Consider the following 23,987-nt stretch of genomic DNA (forward strand, 5'->3'; position numbering starts at 1 on the left):
GGAGAATCGCTAGAAGAATTCTACGCCGCACTGCTAATTTTGGGACGGGGCTGCAGCTGCCCGCCGGTGAACGCGATCGAACACACGGACATGCTAATTCGCGATGCTTTTGTGGCAGGTATGAACTCTCCCCAAATCCGCCAAAGACTTTTAGAAAGACTCTCAGAGGGAAGGGCCATTGCAGCTTCCCTAGATGTGGCCTCGCAAAACGCCCGCGCCTACGGCCCCGACCGCACGGCAGCCCCTTGGGCACCGTGGACCCCCGTCGCGACAAACCCCCCCCCCTCACAGGCTTGCGCCGTTAAAGCGCCAGACCATCCCGGGGGGGCCCGCTGCTATTTCTGCGGGCAAGCGAAACACCCCCGGCAGCGCAGCCCGACCCGTGCAGCTATTTGTAAAAGCTGCGGCAAGAAGGGCCATTACGCGGCTGTGTGCCGGTCCCGTGGGGTCGCCGCAATCCCCGGAGAAGAACGAGCCCAGCATAGCCCAAATGCTCCCCAACCACCCCCCCCAGCGCCCCATGTGCGACCCGCGGGTGCCGCCATTTTGGGTCACGGGCACCATGAGGGGAGGATGGGTGCCGCCATCTTGTGACCCCCCAGCCACGTGCAATTCATGGGGGTGGCCATTTTGTCCACCCCCGACCACATGCGATCCATTGGGGCGGCCATTTTGTCCACCCCCGGCCGCGTGCGATTCATGGACGCCGCCATCTTGGATGACAACAAAGGACCCCAGTATCGACGGCTCCACGGGGTCCGAAGAAGACACCGCGACACTACGACCACGACTGGCTTCGGTGACTCTGGATCAATCACGGCCCCGGACGCTCCAGACGACGACAACAACGGTGCTGATCAATGGACACGAGACATCATGCTTGATCGACTCCGGGAGCACCAAAAGTTTCATTCACCCAGACACGGTAAGACGCTGTTTTCTGACCATCTATCCAAGTACGCAAAAGATTTCCCTAGCTGCAGGATCCCACTCCGTAGAGATCAAAGGGTTCTGCATCGCGAACCTAACGGTGCAAGGGAGGGAGTTTAAAAACTACAGGCTCTACGTCCTTCCCCAACTCTGCGCGCCCACATTACTGGGATTAGATTTCCAGTGTAACCTGCAGAGCCTAACATTTCAATTCGGCGGCCCATTACCCCCACTCACTATCTGCGGCCTCGCAACTCTCACGGTTGAACCGCCGTCCTTGTTTGCAAACCTCACCCCGGATTGCAAACCCGTCGCAACTAGGAGCAGACGGTACAGCGCCCAGGACCGGATATTTATTCGGTCTGAAGTCCAGCGGTTGCTGAAGGAAGGCATAATCCAGGCCAGCAATAGTCCCTGGAGAGCCCAGGTGGTAGTAGTAAAGACCGGGGAGAAGCAAAGGATGGTCATAGACTATAGCCAGACCATCAACAGGTACACACAGCTAGATGCGTACCCTCTCCCCCGCATATCCGACATGGTAAATCGGATTGCCCAGTATAAGGTTTTCTCCACCGTGGACCTCAAGTCCGCCTACCACCAGCTCCCCATCCGCCCAGGTGACCGCAAGTACACAGCCTTCGAGGCAGACGGGCGTCTATACCACTTCCTAACGATCCCATTTGGTGTCACGAACGGGGTCTCGGTCTTCCAACGGGAGATGGACCGAATGGTTGACCAGCACGGGTTGCAGGCCACGTTCCCGTATCTCGACAACGTAACCATCTGCGGCCACGATCAGCAGGACCACGACGCCAACTTCCAAAAATTCCTCCAGACGGCTAACGCCTTGAACCTCACATACAACGAGGAAAAGTGCGTTTTTAGCACAAACCGGTTGGCCATCCTGGGATACGTAGTGCGCAATGGGATAATAGGCCCCGACCCCAAACGCATGCGCCCCCTCATGGAATTTCCCCTCCCCCATTTCTCCAAAGCCCTGAAACGTTGCCTGGGGTTCTTTTCATATTACGCCCAGTGGGTCCCCCAGTATGCAGACAAGGCCCGCCCGCTAATACAGACCACTACCTTCCCCCTGTCGACAGAGGCTCGCCAGGCCTTCAGCCGCATCAAAGTGGATATCGCAAAGGCCACGATGCGCGCCATCGACGAGTCCCTCCCCTTCCAGGTCGAGAGCGTTGCATCCGACGTAGCTCTGGTGGCCACCCTTAACCAAGCGGGCAGACCCGTGGCCTTTTTCTCCCGAACCCTCCACGCCTCAGAAATCCGCCACTCCTCAGTGGGAAAGGAAGCCCAAGCCATAGTGGAAGCTGTGCGACATTGGAGGCATTACCTGGCGGGCAGGAGATTCACTCTCCTCACCGACCAACGGTCGGTAGCCTTCATGTTCGATAAATCACAGCGGGGCAAAATTTAAAATGACAAGATCTTAAGGTGGAGGATCGAGCTCTCCACCTTCAACTACGAGATCTTGTACCATCCCGGAAAGCTGAACGAGCCGTCCGATGCCCTATCCCGCGGCACATGTGTCAACGCACAAATAGACCGTCTCCAAGCCCTCCACGAGGACCTCTGCCACCCGGGGGTCACTCGGTTCTACCATTTCATAAAGTCCCCAAACCTCCCCTACTCTGTGGAGGAGGTCCGTACAGTCACCAAGAACTGCCACATCTGCGCAGAGTGCAAACCGCACTTTTTCAGGCCGGATAGAGCGCACCTGATCAAGGCTTCCCGCCCCTTTGAACGCCTCAGTTTTGATTTCAAAGGGCCCCTCCCCTCCACCGACGCCAACGCATACTTCCTGAACGTGGTGGACGAGTACTCTCGTTTCCCCTTCGCCATCCCCTGCCCCGACATGACAGCGGCCACAGTCATTAAAGCCCTTGGCACCATATTCACACTGTTCGGTTGCCCCGCATATATCCATAGCGACAGGGGGTCCTCCTTCATGAGTGACGAGCTGCGCCAGTTCCTGCGCAGCAAGGGCACAGCCTCGAGCAGGACGACCAGCTACAACCCCCGGGGGAACGGGCAAGTAGAGAGGGAGAACGGCACGGTCTGGAAGACCGTCCTGCTGGCCCTACGGTCCAGGGATCTCCCAGTTTCCCGGTGGCAGGAGGTACTCCCGGATGCTCTCCACTCCATCCGGTCGCTTTGTGTACCACCACTAACCAAACGCCTCATGAGCACCTCCTTGTCTTCCCCAGGAAGTCCTCCTCCGGAACGTCACTGCCGACCTGGCTGACGGCCCCAGGACCCATCTTGCTCCGGAAACATGTGCGGGCGCACAAATCGGACCCGTTGGTCGAGAGGGTTCACCTTCTCCACGCGAACCCGCAGTACGCCTACGTGGCGTACCCCGATGGCCGACAGGACACGGTCTCCCTGCGGGACCTGGCGCCCGCCGGCAACACACACCCCCCCAACACCGATCATCCCCTCCCTACCACCGGCGCACCCCGCGACCGCCCCCTTCCCGGGGGGATCGGTCCTCCTCCCGTGCCCGCCCAGGAGTGAAACAGGAACGAACACCAAAACGCTCCCGGAGACGACAACGCCTGAACAAGCACCTGCACCACCACCGGGGCTGAGGCGATCGACGAGGAAGACCAGACCGCCCGCTCGACTCGTGGCATCCGCGTGACACCAAGAATGTTGTTGGATTGTAACAAAAAAAAGTTTTTTTCTCTTACTAATATTGTAAATAGTTTCACAAACTTTGTACATAGCCCAGTGTAGGGCTAAAACTGTAGTAACATGTCCGAAATTTTCCTCCCAGGACCAGCCTTGTAAACCCCTACCACCATGCGAACCACCACCCCGCCGGGTTCCTTTTTAACAAGGGGTGAATGTGGTGGTATGTATTAGGGGTCATGTGCGTCTGTGAAGCCGTGATGCTATTGGCTGACAGATTCCGGGTCCTGGTTGGCTGTTGACTCCTGGCTCCGCCCTGAAGGCGGAGTATAAGAACCCGAGCTTCTCCCCGCCGCTTCATTCTGTTGCTGAACTGCTGGGGACGAGTCTCGCTTAATAAAGCCTCAATCGACTTCATCACTTCTCGTCTCTCTCGTAAGTCACTGTGCGCTACAGGGTCACCAATGTGCAACACAAAAGGTTCGTCCGCGTCGTAGTCGTCTAGGACCATGGAGCTGTCATTGGGCTCGCGAGGTCCAGAAAAAAATGTAAAGATCGGTATCGAAGTATTCGAGGTCGGAATCATCGGCTTGTGCATAGGTAACTGCTTGTTGCAGGGTTCTTCGGAGGTCAAATTCATCTCCTGGGTCAATTTGCGGCAATGTGCTGTCATTCCAGGTGAGGGAAGGTTGTTTTACAGCTTTAACAGATTTTTGTTATTTTGATTTGGGTCGTTTCCCCTTTAAATTGGTGCGGTCTGGGGCCTCTGACATCCTGACGCTCGGTATGTAGCACGTAGGAAGCGACTGTGCATGCGCAGATCGCTGTTCCTTTACCGATGGCCGTTTTCGTGACTGCGCATGCGCATTTCTGCGCACTGCTCGCGCAACTGTGCTAGCGTGATACCTTTAGCAAGATGGCCGCCGATCTCGACCCAAATCTCTCTCAGGCCCGGGATTTCGGCCTCTGGGAATTCGGCCTCCGGGATCCCGGCCACGTGGTGAGTACTGCCGCTTTTCTTACCTTTACTTGCCGATTGGAGTGCGTTTTCCTCACAGTATTTGGCGAATTTGTTCAGGACTGCCTGGTAAGCGTACCTTTGTTGCCTCCTGAAGAACTTGAATTTTGTGAAGGTTTATTTTGCCCTTGCACCGGCGATGGTGAGGAGAAATTCAATTTTTTCATCATCAGCCAGGTCTTTGAGTTCAGCTGCCACCAGGAATAATTCAAACGCTTGCCGGAATCGCCGCCAGTTTTCGCGGAGATCGCCGTGGCACTGGAACGGCTGCGGAACCGGGAGCCAATACATCTTGCCTGGGTACTGCTGGTTGTCTCTGTACACTGAGGTATGCCGGCAGGTATCGATCCACTCCTGTACCATGTGGTGTTGGGTGCTCTGATGCACAGATGAACCAACACAGTTGTATTTGGTACAACTCTATTTTATTTCAACTGCTATATACAATTCGGTCTGGATACTCTGCACGTGGTGTCTCCCTGAGTGTGTAGTGTAACAGGTCCTGTCCTTGTCCTGGTCTCCAGCTCTACTGGCCACCAGGTGTCGTGTTTGTCCTTTTATACTGTCCCTGTCCTTGTCTGTGATTGGTTGTGGTGTTGTGTTTTCTGATTTGTCTGTTGGTGTGTCTATCATGATGTGTGTGTTTGAATATGACACAATTGACTCGAGTAGCTCCTCCCTCATGCCTTTGTAGTTACCCTTATTTAATTGTAATACTGTTACATCTGATTCCAGCTTCTTCCTCTCAAACTGCAGGGTAAATTCTATCATATTTTGTTCACTTTCACCTAAGGGTTCCTTCACCTTAAGTTCTCTAATCAAGTCTGCCTCATTACACATCACCAAACCCAGAACTGCCTGTTCCCTAGTCGGCTCTGTCACAAGCTGCTCCAAAAAAACATCTCTTAGACATTCCACAAATTCCTTTTCTTGGGATCCATTACCAATCTAATTTTCCCAGTCCATCTGCATATTGAAGTCCCCCAAGATTATTGTAATATTGCCTTTTTTATATGCCTTTTCTTTCTCCTGATTTTTTTTCTGCCCGACATCCTGACTACTGTTAGGGGGCCTGTACATAACTCCCATTAGGGTCTTTTTACCTTTGTGATTCCTCAACTCAACCCACAGAGATTCTATGCATTCTGATCCTATATCGCTCCTTGCTATCGATTTAACTTCATTCCTCACTAACAATGCAACCCCGCCTCCTCTGCCCATCTGATCCCCTTGCAGTCATGTCTCTGTGATGCCCATAACATCCTACCGGCCAATTTCAATGTGCGCAACAAGCTCATTTACCTTGTTCCCTATACTGCATGCATTTAGGTACAACACCCTCAGTCCTGCAGTGACCAGCTCCCTTCTCATACTATCATCTTTTTTGCTCTGTCTGAGGTTAGATTCCTGCCTCCTATTACGTTCTATTACGTGGTTTGGAAACTTTATTAACATCTCCTGAGCCCTCGGCTCCTTTAACTAGTTGAAAGTCATCATCATTGACCTGCACTTCTACACTCTCCTTTAACTTTGATTTTTTAATTCTCCCGACAACTGGACTCTCCCCCACACTATTTAGTTTAAAGCCCCATCTACAGCCCTAGTTATACAATTCACCAGGACTCTGGTCCCAGCATGATTCAGATGAACACCGTCTCATCAGAACAGGTCCCCCCCCTTTCCTAGTACTGATGCCAATGTCCCATGAATTCAAACCCATCCCTCCCACCCCAATCTTTGAGCCACGCAATTACCTCCTTAATCTTATTGACCCTGTGCCAATTAGCTTGTAGCTCGGGTAGTAATGCAGAGATTATTACCTTTTTGGTTCTGCTTTTTAATTTAATTCCTAGCTGTTCATATTCCCTTAGCAGAACCTCTGTCCTTGTTCTACCTATGCCGTTGGTACCTACGTGGACCACGACAACTGGATCTTTACCCTCCCACACCGAGTTCCTCTGCCGCCCAGATGAGATATCCCAAACTCGAGCACCAGGCAGGCAACACATTCTTTGTGATTCTCGATCCTGGTCACAGAGAACAGTGTCAATGCCCCTAACTATACTATCCCCAATTACAACTACATTTCTTTTTTCTCCCCCCACTTGAACGGCTCCCTGTACCATGGTGCTGTGGTCAGTTTGCTCATCCTCCCTGTGGCCCCCGTTCCCATCCACCCAGGGAGCAAGAATCTCGTACCTGTTGGACAAGTTCAGGGACTGATTTAGTTTAATACTTTGAGGACTGCTTTGTACTTTCAGTCAGCCAATTGTTTTTGCCCTGTTTGTTTCACAGCAGTTTGCAGCAGGACTTCGTATTTAAAATGCATATTTAATACGTAATCAAAATGACAAATTAAAAATCGAAAGATACAATGATGAGGAAATATGTTGGCAGGTAAACTGGGATTAAAATTGGCAATGCAAAACTAATTGTGCATGTGTAAAACATAAATATCAGGGGCTGGATTCTCCAGTTTTGAGTCTATGTTCCCATGCCAGTGTGGGAACGGTGGTGTTTTACAACAGCAAAAATGGCGTAAAACGGCCACTGATCCTCCGTTTGGCTGGGAGCTAGCATCAAGGCAGCGTAGAGCACCCGGCTCTAGCTGCCAATACGGCCCGGAGAATTGCTGGATCCGTGGCGCCAGCCGCTCACGGACTCGGTAATGCACAATCAGTTACTCTCGAGACAAGGTGAGTCATAACTAACCGGCTTTAATCAGCTAGAACTGTATCCAGCAGCTTCGATACAGAAAGTGAAGGCTGTTGGGATGGCATTGGTTCTTATACCCCGCCTCTCAGGGCGGAGCTATGTACGTTAGCCAATGGTCGACTCCTAGGTCTAGCCAATGGGCATCCACCTCTCAGGTACTGCAATACCTGGTATTACCACACTCTACCTGCGAAATAGTGCCCTTCCTTTTGCCGGCTCGCCCGCCCTGGACTGCACCCCCACAGTGCCTGGCAAAGTCCCTCCTGCCCTCGGATTGGCCCTTCCCAGACTGTGGCCGCGCTGGACTGAGTCTGCAGCCGCCACGCCAAGTTCCCGATGGATGAGACGACACGCGACTGACGCCGTTAGGAAAAGGCCGGTCGGGGGCAAAGCATTGGGGGGTGGGCCTGAGGCAAGTCCTGAGGCCGTCGATACGGCGTGCACCATACTCTCCAAGTACCCCACTTTGGAGGGGGTGGAGGATCGTGAAAGCGGTGCCGCCCCCTATTCGGTCATGAACAGGGATTCTCCGGCCGATCGCCAAATGCGATTTCGGCGTCGCCGACCGAAGAATCCCGCCTCAGATTTCCAACATTGGCACAATGTTGTCCTTGAATTGTCAGAGTAATCAGCAATAGTGCCATCAGGCAGCACCTTCACACCACTGGGCCATTCATCAATACTGCATTTGCATTCCCTGAACATCAAATCACTGCTATTCATGATCCATGCCTGGGAGGAGAGGAGAGGCAAAATGTGACGCATGTGTAAATGACGGGGGTTGCATGAGGGTGTTGGGGGATTGGAGAAAGTGATCCACATATAACAGAGGGGGAAAGAACAGAATACATTTTACCCATCTGCTTCACTTTCTCCCTTGAAGCCCCTGCTTTCGATCTGGACCTTATTGTTTGCCTATTCCAACAAACCCGCCCCATGCTTTACCCGCCAGAGCTCTTGATCTTCTCCTCCTTCCCACCCCTAATTCCTCACCTTCTCCCCCCCCCCCCCCCTTGAATTACTGATCTTCTCCCCTTGATCTCCTGACTTAATCCTGAGGTGTGCATGCATCTCTCCAGTGGGGGTTGGTTGGGGATGAGAGGGGCAGGTGTGTCTTTAGTCTTGGCCCCGCATGAATCCACGCACGCAAAAGGATAGCTGAGAGTCTTCGCAACTCGTCGCTCTGGTGATAGGAAAATTCAGTGCCGCAGACATTGTGGGGCATGGCTCCGTGGTGGGTAGTGATGAAATGAGAAAGTGTGAGACGCAGGTCCAGAAACAGAGGGCATCAGAAAATCACAAGTAACATCATTAACAAAATGTTATACTAATCTTACAGATTGAATGACCGACACCTACTCTTCTTTTCTACTTTCCTCGTACTCCAAATTAAATAACATGCATTTACACAGTCTCCATCATTTTCACACCCTACGGACATCAAAACAAATGATTTGCTTTTGCACTGGTTGCATTAAATTATCAAACCTGGCACACAGCAAGCTCCTATGAACACCCAACAGATGGAAGACCAACTGATCTGTATTGTAGCAAGATAAGGACATAAGAAACAGGAGCCGGCCTATTCAGCCTGCCCCACCATTCAATAAGGTCTGATTATGGCCTTAAATCCACTTACCTACCTTCCTCACCCTTCACATTCTCATCGATTAAAAGCCCCTCAGCCTTGAATATATCCACAATAGTCCAGCCATCACTACTCTATGAGGAAGAGAATTGCAAAGGCAAGCAACCCTCTGAGAGAAGAGATTCTGCCTCATCTCAATCTGAAACGGGAGGCCAGCTATTTGGAAACTACACCCCTTAGTTCTAGACTCCCCACGGTGGGGACGGTGGGGTGCATCCTCTCAGCGTGTACCCGTCAAGCCCCCTCAGAACCTTATATGATTCAATGAGATCTCTCGTTCTAAAATGCAATATGTATATACCCAACCTGCTCAATCTTTCCTCATGTGACAATCCTGCCATCCCACAAGCCGAATGCACCTTCTCTGCACTGCCTCCAAAGCAAGTACAATGTCCCTTCCATTTCCCATCTGAGTGCCAGCTTCCATCGTGTGGTTACTTTCATTCGAGTAACTAAATATGCTTGTGACTTTGTTTCTTCCACTTTTGCAATATTAATCTTTTTAATAATTGCACCAAAATTCAGTTCCATATTCATACTTGGCTATGTGGTTGAATCACCTGTTATCTCAGGTAAGTGAAACCACCTTCTCATTGGCACTTGAGAAGATGTGGTGTAGTGATTCAGTAATCTTGGATGAGTGATCCAGAGGCCTAGGTGAAGGCTCTGGGGGCATGGGTTTGAATCTCGTCACAGCGCCTGATGAAATTTAAATTCAATCAATAAATCTAGAATGAAAAGCTAGTCTCGGGAATAGTAAGTGTGAAACAAGCAGCGATTGTTGTAAAACCTCATCATTTATGCCCTAGAGGGAAGAAAATCAGCCATCCTTACCTAGCATAGTCGACTTGTGGCTGAAGACCCACAGCAATGTGATTGACTCTTAGATGAACTCTGAAAAATGGCCTAGCAAGCCACTCAGTTGTATCAAACTGCTGCAAAGTCTAAAAGGAATGAGACCGGACAGACTCTCAGCATCGACCTGGGCACTGGAAAGGTCAATGACCCTGCAAACTCCTCCTTACTGACAGTTAGGAGATTGTGCCAAAATTAGGAGAGCTGTCTGGAAGAGAGTCAAGGAATGGCCTGACATCGTCATACTCACAAAATCAGACCTTAAATCAAACATTACAGATAACATTCCAGCCACAATCATTACCATCCCTGGGTATGTCCTGTCCCACCAGCAGGACAGACACATCGGAGTTGGAAGTAAAGTAGAATACAACTCGTTTTCCTGGGAATCCTCAACATTAATTTTGAACATTATGCAGCCTCATGGCATCAGGTCAAGCATAGGTAAGCAAACCTGCTGATTACCACTTATTGCCCTTCCATTCCCCACACCACTCCTCAGCTGATGAATCAGTGATCATCCATTTTGAACACCACTTCGAACGAGGGACCGAGGGTAGTAAAGGTACATAATGTTCTCTTGGGTGGGGAACTTCAATGTCCATCCCCAAGAGTGACTTGGTAGCACCACTGCTGACCAAGCTGGTTGAGTCCCGGAGGACATAGCCGCTAGACTACGTCTGCGGCAGGTGGTGAGGGAACAAACAAGAGGGAAAGCCTCCTTGACCTTGTCCTCAACAAAATACCAATAGCGTCTGTCAATTACAGTATTGGTAGAACTGACAGTGTCAGTTCTGCCAATTCTACCAACAGCCGTATCGCGTTTTGCTGGTTGAATAGCAGGAGAGGTCAAAAACACGATTTGTGTCAATCGCCAAACATTTTGCCATTCACTCGGCCCTAGTGTGATTAGGATCTCCCCAGCAATGGCGAGGACTTGGTCACACTTCATTTGCTATTATTTTAATCTCATTAGCGAGATTAAAGTCAAATGCAGTGGCCACCCATGAGTCACCCGCCTCCCCAGCAAGAAGCTTCTAGGCGTCGTCTAGTGGTCCTTTACAGAAACGAAGCTCTGGTGCGAAGGCTACCGAGGAAGTGAGGAAGGAGCTCTCTTCATTTACCTGCATGCATCTCAAAGGCACCATAGCTGATACCCTAGTGCTGTGGGGATTGGGGGAGTGGGGGGGGGCTCTATTCAAGGGGATTGGGTTTGTTCGGGGGGCCTGGATGGGACCAGGTTAGTGGTTACCCCTCAGCCGGGGGGGGGGGGGGGGGGGGGGGGGGGGGGGGGGAGAGCTGTGGTTGGGGTAGGCGGTCTGTGTTCACATGTTAGGCATCTGAGCCATTTTCAACTATTGTGGTGACCCATAACAAGGCCAAACAAGCTCTCACAGGACCGAGCCATGCTTCAGCTTGTCTCATGAAAGCTAATTTCACCCTCTTTGACTTTGACCAGCCTCCTGCTTTATAGCTGAAGGCTGTCGCAAAGGAGGGACTGGCATTGTTAGTTGTGTTAGCACTTAACGGCTCCTGAACTTCCCAGTGCCTCCTCAAAGGAACAGGTGGCCTCATCTGAGGAGGAGGAAGAGGGGCAGCTGGAGTGGGGCTGCCAGTCCTGGAGACCCCCCATCGTGTTGACGCCCGTGGAGATGGCTGTCTGTGACTGGCCCATTGCTGTGCCTCGGCAATGTCAACTTGTCTCTGGGACATGATGCCAAGGCCCTCAGATATTGTCGTTAGAGACTGAGCCATGCATTGGACTCCATCATTCAATGCTCGGACGTCATGCTCCAGGTTTTCCCTGTGTTCGCCACCTTTGCAGTGTTTGCCTGGGTTCCATGCAATGCCGGCACCACCTCCTGTGACTGAAGGCATTGGGACTCCTCCCATCTGACTTGCAGATGCAGGAAGATCGCTGCAGGCCCTCCTGAATGTCATGGCCATGTCTTATCATCCACAGCAGCTCTGGGAGAACCCTGTCCAGAGGCTCGGCATTGCATGGCTTTCCCCCCTTGGCTTTCCTCCGAGGTGGATGACGGGGGAAGAAGGGGGTATGACTCCGGGTGTTCCGGCCTCATCAGATGGTTATCGTGCGAGACAATGGACATGGGTTAACTTAAAGGGAAGGATAATTATGTGGGTCTTCACCCACTCACTTGAGACAGATCATCTAGATGAAGGTGCAGTGGATCCTCACTTTGCTGGTGCAGCCTGATCTCCCTGCCAGTCAAGCTCGCTCCTCAGGCAACCCCACCATCTCCAGCGCCCGTTCCTCAAAGGGGGTGAGGTCTCACAACTCTGGAATTCCTCTTCCCATCTTCACCCTTTCCTTCTTGTTATGGGCTATCTTCTCCTGTGAGGTCAAAGAGAGGGTAGTTTGTGAGCCACACCTGATGGGTCATGGGTCTATAGCAGGTGGCATGAGTGGGCGCCGCACTTAGACATTAAGGGGTTGTGCGTTTGAGTTCCAGGGACTTCTGAGGAACAAGCTTGGAGGTCAGATGGTGGGAGGACGTGAGGTATCAGCCAAAGGATTGTGAGGGGCTGTTGTTGGGCGTGCATTTCGGAAGTGAAGTGTGGAAGGCGGGACTGATGCCAGGAGGAGAGGTAGTAACTTAAGCTTGCAGCTCGTAGGAGGTCGTTCATCTTCTTCCTACATTAAACGGTCAGTCTCCTGGTCATGCTACCTGTACGCAATGCAATGCAGCTGCCACCGCCTCCCAGGCAGCATTGGTGCTGCTGGTTCTCTGACCTCCTTCGGGGTACAGGTTGCCCTGCCTCTCCTCCACAGCGTCCAGATTGGCAGTCCCAAATCAAGGAGCAGGTCTCTGCACTGCCATCCTCCTGGCTTGACTGGGAGTGAGTGTTGAGGGACTGTTTAAATGATGCTCACCCTGCTAGCTGCGAGCAGCTAAGTCCCGAGTCAGGCGAATCAGACACCAGGGGACTCAAGCATGGCAGGTTTTGCACTAAGTGTGAATGAATAGCAGGCTCAATCTCACCATTACAGCTAGTGCCAAACATCCTGCAAATCCCACTAAAAATGACGCTTAGGGCATGGTTCAGCAGACAAAAGTTAAAGTCCGCTTTTGGGCACATTTAGCGGGCTGTTTCTCGACGGCTGAAGCGCCTAAAAACACCCCGCTATTCAACAGCACTTGGTCATTTTTTTTAGCCTCGGGGAGTTTTTCTCCGTCGAGGCCAGACTTTAATTCATTTCCAGCTGGAGAGCTGATCTTGCCAGCAGGAACAGCTGCTCGCAGTGCGGGGAGCCATTTTGATCAGCAGCCCCGATTTTTCCCCTCCCCTTTCAGGTCCCCGCCACTCTATTGAACCCTCTGACCACACGGGGGTCTCCAATGGTGTGCGAGACCACCCCCCCCCCCCGGAGGTGCCGTTATGCCAGTCCACGTTTCTGTGAACCAGTACTAAACGGCGCCCGAGTGAGGTCTCGCAGACGTGGCCGTTTAGTCCTGGGCACCAGGTGAATCCGACGCCCAGGTATTTAAATGAGCGATTCGTCACGTTTAAATATGCAGATGTGGATCTCGCCCAGCAAGAGCGAGATCTGGATCGCATCGACTGGAGCGAGTCAGGTGACTCACAGTCGGCCCGGCACGAAACCCAATATGGGACTCTTGCGCAATTCACCCAGTGCGCTCAGAACTACGCCGGGTGCAACAATGCTTTTTGGGGTGAATGGTGCCCTTTATATTTACAGAGTCACAGAATTGTTATGGCGCAGAAGGAGGCCATTTGGCCCATTGTTTCTGCCCCGGCCCTCCAAATGAGCATCAAGACTTAGTGCCATTCCCCTGCCGTTTCCCTGTACCCCTGCACATTGAAGTATTCATCGAATGCTCTCTTGAATGCCTTGATTGAACTTGCCTCCACCACACTTCCAGACTATGCATTCCGGACTGAAACATTCATGTGAAAAGGTTTTTTCTCACATCACATTTGCTTCTTTTGCAAATCACCTTAAATTTGTGTCGTCTCGTTCTTAATTCTTCTACAAGGGGGAACAGTTTCTCCCTGTATACTCTGTCATTCCCCTTCATCATTTTAAACATCTCTATGAAATCTCCTCTTCGCCTTCTTTACTCCAAAGAGAACAGTTCCAACTGAAGTTTCTCATCCCAGGAAGCATTCTTGTAAACCTCTTGAGCATTCTCTTCAATGCGTTCACATCCTTCCTTTAGTAACTTGAGGATGCCGGAGATAAATGTATTTACATTTATTCACTAGTTACATAGTTCTGCACAAAGTACCAGTGCAGCCTTTGTAGAGGACAAATCTCTTTAGGCCCAGCTTTGGGCCAGCTTTTATATTAGCACACAACCAGCCCCAGGTGGGTGGCTCTGGCCCTAACTGAAGAGTTCATACTCCACAAGTTCCACAGGGAGATCAATGATAGTTTGTGGTCTTCGTGGGGGTCATGACACCTCCTATGGTGTGGTGCCCAGTACTGTACACATTACTCCAGTTGAGGTCTAACTAGTATCTTGTATATGTTCAGCATAACCTCCTTGCTCTTGTACTCTATTCCCCTATTAATAAAGCCTAGGATACTACCTGCTTTATTAACTGCTCTCTCCACATGTCCTGTCACCTTCAATGATCTATATACATATACAGCACCCCCTAAGAATTTTACCACTTATTTTATGCTATCTCTCCATGTTCTCCCTACTAAAATGCATCACCTCACACTTCTCCACTTGAATTTCATCTACCACCTAACTGCCCATTCCATCAACTTGTGTGTCTTTTTGAAGTTCTACACTGTCTTCTTCACGATTTACAATACTTAGAAGTTTTGTGTCATCCGCAAAGATTGAAATTGCCCCCTCCACATCATTCGAGATCATTAAAGGAAAAGCAGAAGTCCCAATACTGATCCCTGGGGAACATGACTACAAACCTTCCTCCAGTCCCAAAAAAATTCCATTGACCATTACTCTCTGCTTATTATTCAGCCAATTTTGTACCCACATTGTCCCTTTTATTCCATGAGCTATAACCTTTCTCACAAGTATGTTGTGTGGCACTGTATCAAATGCCTTTTGAAAGTCTATGTACACCAAATTGGCAGCATTACACTCAATAACCCTTTCTGTTCCCGCCTCAAAAAACTCCAGCAAGTTACTTAGGCACAATTTCCCCCATAGAAATCCACGCTGCCTTTTCTTAATCAACCCACATTTTTCAATATGACTACTAATTGTATCGTGAATAATTGTTTCTGGAAGCTTGCCCACCAATGATGTTAAACTGATTGTCTGTAATTGCTGGGCTAACCTTACAACCTTTTTGAACAAGGACATAACTTTTGATTGGTCGGGTGATTAATAGTGAGGAAGAAAGTCTTAGGTTGCAGGAGGATATAGGCAGGTTGGTCAGTTGGGTGGATCAGTGGCACATGGAATGTAACCCTGAAAAGTATGAAGTGGTGCATTTTGGAAGGAGTATCAAGACAATGGAGTACTCAGTAACTGGCAGGACACTAGGAATCTCAGAGGAACAGAGGGATTTTGGGGTGCTTGTCCACAGATCCCTGAAGGCGGCAGGACAGGTTAATAGGGTGGTTAAGAAGGCGTACAGGATACTTGCCTTTATATGATCTCTACCATCAAGATTCCAGTTCACTGTGTGTCTTTAAGACAGAGATAGATGGGTTCTTGATCAATAAGGGGATCAAGGGTTATGGGGAGAAGGCAGGAGAATGAGGATGAGAAACATATCAGCCATGATTGAATGGCGGAGCAGAATCGATGAGCTGAATGGCCTAATTCTGCTCCTGTATCTTACGGTCTTATGTATAAATTATAAGAGCAGAATAATAATAATAATAATAATCTTTATCAGTGTCATCGGTAGGCTTACATTAACACAGCAATTAAGTTACTGTGAAAATCCCCAAGTCGCCACATTTCGCCACCTGTTCAGGTACACAGAGGGAGAATTCAGAATGTCCAATTCACCTAACAAGCACGTCTTTCAGGATTGTGGGAGGAAACTGGAGCGCCCGGGGAAAACCCCCGCAGACACGGGGAGAATGTGCCGACTCCGCACAGTCAGTGACGCAAGCCGGGAATCGAACCTGGGACCCTGGCGCGGTGAAGCAACAATGCTAACCACTGTGCTAACTTTCCGCCCTCACGTTGGAGCTGTACAGAACTTTGGCTCGGCAACACCTAAAGTATTGTGTGCAGTTCTGGTCACCCCACGATAGGAAGGATGTGATTGCACTGGAGAGGGTGCAAGGGAGGTTTACCAGGATGTTGCCTGGGATGGAGCATTTGAGCTATGAAGAGAGGCTGGACAGGCCACCAGTCAAGGGCAGGCTGCCTTGCACTGCCGAGAACACTGCGGGGACACGGAAAATTCCCCCTGAGGTGTCAAATCAATGTTGTGTAGCTACAATACCGGACCACTTGCTGCTAAAAGCAGGTGCAGCATGCAATCGACAAAGCTAAGTGATTGCACACCCAGTAAATCAAATCTCTGCAGTCCTGTCACATTGAGTCATGAATGGCAGTGTCAATTAAATTAAATTGTTTAATTGACCATTGGAGGAGGTGGCTGGAGGAGGAGCCGCAGGTTCGGCGGACCCCTTCCTGTCTTCTCCCGGCAGTTGTGCGCGACCTTCTCCTGGGGCGGGCGGGGGGGGGGGGGGGGAAGAGAGACATATAAAACGACAGTGTTAGACAATCTGACACATGCAGCCCAGGGAGTGGGTAGGTGATGGCCTCAGTCCAGGTCACCTGGCCATGGCAGCTGGTATGGGTACCTGCATGTGGTGCAGGGTGAGGGTTCGGCCGTCCTCTGGGGGTGGGGGGGGGCGGGTAGGGTTACAGGTGTGTGGGACAGGGTTAGTGCCAAGGGCACACTGCTGCCTAATCATCCTGCCCACCCTGAGGAGATTGTGCATTTTTTCCAGACCTGCTGGCCCATCCGGATGGTGTTGCCCACGACGCTCACGGCCTCTGCCACCTGCGCCAAGCGTGATGAATGGCAGCAGCTGGCATTCTCCATCCCGGGCCAAGGTACAGGTTCATCGGCCGCTCCTACACCACGTCCAACGGAGTCTCCAGCTCGGCGTCTGTGAACCTCGGGAATGCTCTCCTCGCTGCCATCTTGTTGGCTGGGATGGTGTGTGTGGGGAGAGAATTGTTTACATGCGGCTACAGCTCGTCAGCCTTTGGGTGTCAATCACGAAACTGGCCACGAAACTGGCAAATCCGGCCCCGTTTCCCATTCGAATCAGTTGTGTTCCATGTGGCGCCGATGTTAGCCCCTTAACGGTAGCGGAATCCGTCCAGGTGCGCCGCCGTTTTTTCTGTTGTAAAAGTCCTTTGATTCTGCGTTGGGGTCAACACTTAGTCTCAGAAACGGAGAATCCCACCCTTGATCTCTACCACCAAGAAGGGAATGGGCAGCAGATGCATGGGGACACCACCACATACAACTTACACTCCAAGCCACACAGCATCCTGACTCGAAATTACATCACTGTTCCTTCACTGTCATTGGGAAAAAATCCTTCAACCTCCATCCTAACAGCACTGGGGTGCAGCTACACCACATTGACTGCAGCCCTTCAAGAAGGTGGCTCACCACCACCTTTTCAAGGGCAATTAGAGATGGGCAACAGCTGTTTGGCCTAGGCAGTGATGCCCTGCATCCAGTAAATGAATGAATTGAAAAAAGCTATTCCTGGTTTTAAGCTCTCCCATATCAGGCCCAGTCCATGTCAACAATTATAATTTGTACCATTTGGGTCAGATGTTCTCTTTTCTTTGTGTGGCGTAACACAAAATTATAAAGCAGTTTCATCAGTGGAAATATTTTGAAACATCCCAGTGGAGATTAAGAAACAATATGCTGGGTGACAATTGTATTACTAATGGGCAATCCTTCCCAGCAGAGGCACAGGCTCCTGAAAATACTTCCCTTGCTTTCGAATTGAGGCTGAGCTTGTGTTATTTGTTATGACTTGCCGTCCACAGCATACCTCATAGATGTCACGTAAGTTTTTGACATACTCCCTCTCCGACTTTATGATCTCATTGATGACATGGGCTCTCCTTTGCTCTGTTGCTGTATATCTGCTGACTGGTGGTACTGTAGGAGGTGGAGGTTTTTCTTCTGCAGTCTCGTTGAGTAGTTCGACTGTTCCCCGCTCATTACTATCTAGCTTCAAGAACAGAAGTAAAAGCTACTTTAATAAATGCCTTGGGCAAACACAATTCCATTACCAACATCTCCAGTTAATCTTGTATGTTCAGTTTTACAAAAATTGTTCTTGGCAACAGCAAGGAGCGGTTCCCCCAGAGCTGTGTTCTTCAAACTTTCCTTTCAATATTAATTTTCAAGTGGTGACCTCCATGTGGCTATTTTCACCAATAAATATGCAATACTGAGCAAATATTGTGTTTGATAATGTGGTAATGTGTGGCTATTGTTAACTTTGATTTGTCATCTGTACATTACCTCAAAGACTTCACTTAATCCGCGGATCAGTTTGCCGCCATGACGCATGGCACGGTGCTTTTTCACTATAGTGGATTCCTTCTGTTCCAGAATTGACAGGGATTGCAGCATTTCCGAGATTATCAGGTTATTGTGCGACTCTATGTTATCTTGTGATGTTTCCAGGACCAGAGTGTCAGGTTTAGATATTGATTGACTGTCCAGCTCCAAACTTTCATCCCCGGTTTCATTGGGCTCTTCCTTTTCGCCATACTGCAGGAATAGAAAGAAAGACTTATTTTCATACATATAGTCAACATACCCCTCCCAAAAGTTCCATGGCTAACTCCAAAGTCCATTACTCCATTGTCCCAGGAAGCAATCTGGAGTTATGCTTATTTTCTGAAGTGCAGATTCAGGCCTGTATAAAAGTGTAACCCCGAACCTCAGATTGTATCCAAGCATCCGAGCCAAGAATATCATAGATTGAATGATTATTATAGAATTTACAGTGCAGAAGGCCATTCAGCCCATCGAGTCTGCACCGGCTCTTGGAAAGAGCACCCTACCCAAAGTCAACACCTCCACCCTATCCCCATAACCCAGTAACCCCACCCAACACTAAGGGCAATTTTGGACACTAAGGGCAATTTATCATGGCCAATCCACCGAACCTGCACATCTGTGGACTGTGGGAGGAAACCGGAGCACCCGGAGGAAACCCACGCACACACGGGGAGGATGTGCAGACTCCGCACAGACAGTGACCCAAGCCGGAATTGAACCTGGGATCCTGGAGCTGTGAAGCAATTGTGCTATCCACAATGCTACCGTGCTGCCCCCCAATATGAAATGTATCTTTCTACTTTACTGGCGAGATGAGGTATTAATGTTCGAACACATTAATCAGTCTGTATAAAAATCCTGTTTGAATGATGAAAATTCAAACAATGGACAGAAGTATTCCGTGTGTGCATGCTGATAAGCTACATACAAACACATGAAGAACGAGAAACAAGAAGAAAACCGTCTGGGGTTCATCCAACATGACAATGTGTCAGCAATTGCAACCTCTGGCAATTAGATTGTTAAGCCAATTGCAATGCGAGAAACAGGGTGGTGATCATTAGATCAACTGTAAATGGACACAGCTGGAACAGTTGGGGAAGTAGTTACTCTACTGAGTGGTTCTGAGAATAAACTTGCTTAACGTAAACATTAAGCTCCAGATTTATTCCTTCACCATATACTATTATTGGATTAAGACATCATGCCCTTCAAAACTGTGATTTTTTATCCATCATAATATCCCTACTCTGCTGAAAATCATATCTCCTGCTAGAGGCAAAGGACCACACAAAACCACAGTGATTTAGAAAATGCGATCTGGAAAGCTGCTCTTCATCAGCTAAGATTGCACAGTGCAACTTCGTCCCATGTTTCTGAGAACCAGCTACACCCCACTTTAAAAAAAAATTAGAGTGCCCAATTCTTTTTTTTTTCCAATTAAGAGGCAATTTAGCGTGGCCAATCCACCTACCCCGTACATCTTTGGGTTGTGGGGGTGAGACCCACGCAGACACGGGGAGAATGTGCAAACTCCAAATGGACAGTGACCCGAGGCCGCGATCGAACCTGGGTCCTCGGCACTGTGAGGCAGTAGTGCTAACTATTGCACCACCATGCCCCCCTCCCGCTTGTCTGCTTAACTAATTTACTACAAATTAAAATTGATCGGTGTGTCACAATATTCCATTTCAAAATGCCTTGCAAATAATTGGCCTGAATAATGACTGGGACATGTGCCATAGCAGTTGGAGAAAGGATGAAGGAGTCGTGATCGCATTAGGTTTCCACGCACACTGGGCAATATTATCCTCGTGTGTGTCTTTTTTTATTTAGCAGGAGCCCCACCCAGAAGCCAGTCTGTTTGACAGGCTTGGCTACCTGAAAACTTCCTGAGCTCCGTCAAGGAAAGAATGCTGTGGAAGAAGTCATAGCCTCAGGAGCAGGTGGGGAACTTGGTCAGGTTATTGGGAGAGTTGTCCTCATTCCCTAGAATTCCAGGTCCTGATTCCCCATATGGGGTCCAATGCCGAGCGGGGAAATCTTTGGATGGATGGTAGGGTCCAATGGAAAGAAGGTTTGGTAGGTTGAGAGGTAACATTGTTGTTTCTCCTAGCCCACAAGCAGTGCTATAAACACACTTACCTTTTCTATGTGGCAGTCATCACCTCACTTCAGTTATTGACCAGCCAAGGTTAAACATGGAAGGCAAATGAAATATAAGGCAGAACGCCTGATTATAATATTTAAATGACCTTTCATTTTCTGAGAGCAGGTTCAGCTGACCTCCCCTATTCCCGTCTCTATTTAAACTGGAAGTGGATGGGGTGAGGACTAGGGTCACATATTTGCCTGCAATATCTGTTCCACCTGTAGTCGGTGCTGTGATGGAGTTTTGCAGTGGTAGGTTGATTGCAGCTGAACTAGCGTTAGATGTAAACCTTGCCTTCTGATTTGAGCGGAAGATGACCTGTACCATTTTTAAAAATGGAACAACAAAACTAGGAAGAATTGAGGAGCTGTAAAAATGTAATCCTTCTAGAAATTCGAGGATGTAAAATCTTTGTAGAACATATCTAAAATTGGGGTTGTAAGAATTTGAAGAAATTGAAAGCATTGAAAAGACAAATTAGTAGCATCAGAAAGTGATTAAGATCAGCTGAAATAGAAGAATTTAACATTTTTAGTAATACGAGAGATAAATCTGATGAAGTTTTTATTAAAAATCAGGAACTCTGGAAATCTTAGAAATCATAAATCACACCAGTGAACAGTCAACAGTTAACAGGCGCACATAATCAAACACGGAACAGTTTAACCTTATGGGTGTAAAGAGTGAGCAAAAGTATAAATTAAATGGCACAATTTTGAAGGGCAGCAGGATTAGGGAGAACTGGCGAGGCAAAGGGCGACGGGGGAACGTATGCAAGAGTTTGAAGATTGGGTAGATGGATAATAGTGTTGAAAAGGCATATATATTGGCTCTTAAGCTTTATGAAAAGTGGTTTGGTGTGCAAGAGCAAGGTGATCATGCCTTGGTTAGGCTCCAGATGGGTTATTGTGATCAATTTTGAGCCACCAGATCTCAGGAAGGATCCAGAGGATTACTACCAGGAACGAAATGCTTCAGTTCTGTGGAGACACTGGAGAAACTGGGTTTCTTTTTCTCAGGGCATAGAAGTGTAAGGGGAAATCTATTAAGAGTTGTTTCAGTAAAAAAAGGTTTTGGTAGGAGATGCCCGAGAAGCTGTCTCCCATGGCAGGAAGATTGGGAATCTGAGAACGCCAATTTACTGTACATGGCAAGAAGAAAGCTGCAGGCTTTTCTTCCAATATGGGGGAAAAACAATTACTCAGCAGATTGTCGTGATCTGGAATTTCTTAGCTGAAAGTATAGGGCAAACATATTCAATAAAGAGTTAGCTTCAAGAGGGTATACATCTGAAGGGGGAAGATGTCTAGGGCTACCAGAAAAGATCAAGATAGTGAGATTAACTGGAAAGCTCTTTCAGAGTCAAAGCATGCACAATAGATTGAAAGGCCTCCTTCTGCAGTGTATCGCTCTTTATGATCCTATGATTTTGTGATTAAAGCTGCCAATTAAATACTTCATGAGCTGTAGTCACTGTCATGGGTGTGATCTACCCGAATGGGGACACAATCCCATACCATGAGACTAGCCGAGTGCTGAGAAACACCCCGCTATCTAACGCCCATCCGGGTAGATCGGGGGCCTTAGCGGGGAACACACCAACAAAGCCGCACTTAGCCCCGCTCTCCGCACCGAGGAGCTCCGCTTGCCGCAACTCCTCGGTACAGCGAGAGATCGGGACACCATTTAAAAATGGCACCTGATCTCTTGAGCTCCCGACGTGATGCTTTACATCCCTCAAGCCCTAACTCACTATAGTGGGTCCCCCTCACCCCCTGCACACACCCACACCATCGCAGGGAACACCTTGGCCCAAAACTGCCATCTTGTCACCTTGCCAGTGCCCCTGCCAATGCCAGCTGGGAAACCTGGCCCAGGTGTTACTGCCAGGGATCCAGGCCAGGCTGAAAGTGCTGAGGTGCCTGGGTGGCACCAGCAGTGCATTCCAAAGGGCATGCACCTATGGGCCTCCAATCCCCTGGGATACCCTCATGACTGCCATTGTCTCTGGTCCCTGTTTGTGGAGGCCTGCACTGAACAGCGCTCGCCCAAGGTCTCGAAGGAGAGGCACTGACATCCCATGCCTTGGTTAGATCTTGGAAATGCATATTATTGTGAGACTAGCTATCTCACTCAAATATGCAGATTTGCTAGAAAATGGTCCTGCCCAGAATGGGAGGGATTCACATTGCAATGTCTCACAAGATCGTATCAGATCGCGCAAGGCCTGGCGAGCCGGGTAGATTTAGGAAGTGTGGGGATACCCCACATCACTCCCACCTAAGCACCCCACATCTCCCCCCCCCCCACAATAATCTCACCCTCCACCTGGATGGGATTCCACATTCTATCCCCCCCAGCCCAATTCAACCAAACCCTCCCCCCAACCTGACCTGAGCGCCAAATTCTCCTTCCTCGATAGCAGTAGACGCAGTGCGCACTGGGGTCGAAGAATCCCAGCCATAATCAAAAGAAATAAATCCACTGCTATTTTGCAAAACAGTTCTGTGTGAATGAGACAGGACTGGGATGTAATGGTGCCTGTCCAAGCAGCTGAGGTGACAGTTGTGCCCACATCATCATGGCGACCCAATGAGAAATTTACGGACTATTGAAATTTCCATTGATCTCGGGTGGAAATCTCTGGCCCGGGACAGGCGGGACCACAATATCCCACCAAGCACATTCAAGTTTAGTGCTGACGTGTTTTTAAAAAATATTTTTATTAATGATTTTCCATTTTATAATAAATTTTTACAATAAAACAACAGCAGAGGATACACATCTGTAGGTGCCAGAGTGCGGGAATAAACTCTACACCATCCTCAGGGCGGCCAGGGTGAGTAGACAGCACTGTACCCCTGACACCAACCACTGTCCCACACACCCGTAATCCTACCCCTCAACCAGGAGGGAGGCCGAACCCCCACCCTGCATCACATGCTGCCACCCACATTGGCCGCCCTGGCCGGCTGCCCTGGCCACTGAAGCCACCAGCGATCCACCATCTGGGCTGCCTGCGTTGGACTGTCTAACACTGTGCATATTCTGTTTCCCTTCCCCATGAGAAGGCTGCCACAACCGCCAGGAGCGGGAGAAGGATGGAGGGAGGCCACCGGATCTACGGCCCCTCATCACAACAGAGTAGCGGACCCGGGACGTATTCAACGAGGGTCCGAGGAAAGAGCAGTCACCGGGGTGGAGGTCGGCATCGGCCGAGGAAGTCAGACTCCGCTGAGTAGCGGTTCCCCATGATGCATGTGTCAACCACGCCCCCACCCCAATCCCCAAACACCACCCTCAGCCCCACAACACCCTCACATCATCCTCACACCACCCCCACACCCCCGCTCCAGCACCACCACCATCCCTATTCCGCCTTCCGCGGTACTCACCACGGGTACAGCAGGTGGAGGTAGGAACTCCAGAGGGGGCTGACGGTCGGATGGCGGGCTGACCCCAGGGACTAGCTG

General features: G+C 49.7%; 1 protein-coding gene across 2 annotated transcripts in view; it reads right to left on the reverse strand.

Moving 5' to 3' along the window:
• Positions 1 to 23,987, reverse strand: part of LOC140389351 (rho guanine nucleotide exchange factor 4-like) — a 99,450-nt gene that overhangs the window by 54,663 nt on the left and 20,800 nt on the right. For both annotated transcript variants that reach the window (XM_072473515.1, XM_072473514.1), the window contains exons 2-3: positions 18,318 to 18,569; positions 17,839 to 18,021 (exon numbers count right to left, since the gene is read on the reverse strand). In XM_072473515.1, coding sequence (XP_072329616.1) covers positions 17,839 to 18,021; positions 18,318 to 18,569 — 435 coding nt within the window. The remainder of the gene's footprint in view (positions 1 to 17,838; positions 18,022 to 18,317; positions 18,570 to 23,987) is intronic.

This window comes from Scyliorhinus torazame, chromosome 14 (assembly GCF_047496885.1).
Source record: "Scyliorhinus torazame isolate Kashiwa2021f chromosome 14, sScyTor2.1, whole genome shotgun sequence".
In the NCBI taxonomy this organism is placed as follows: domain Eukaryota; kingdom Metazoa; phylum Chordata; class Chondrichthyes; order Carcharhiniformes; family Scyliorhinidae; genus Scyliorhinus; species Scyliorhinus torazame.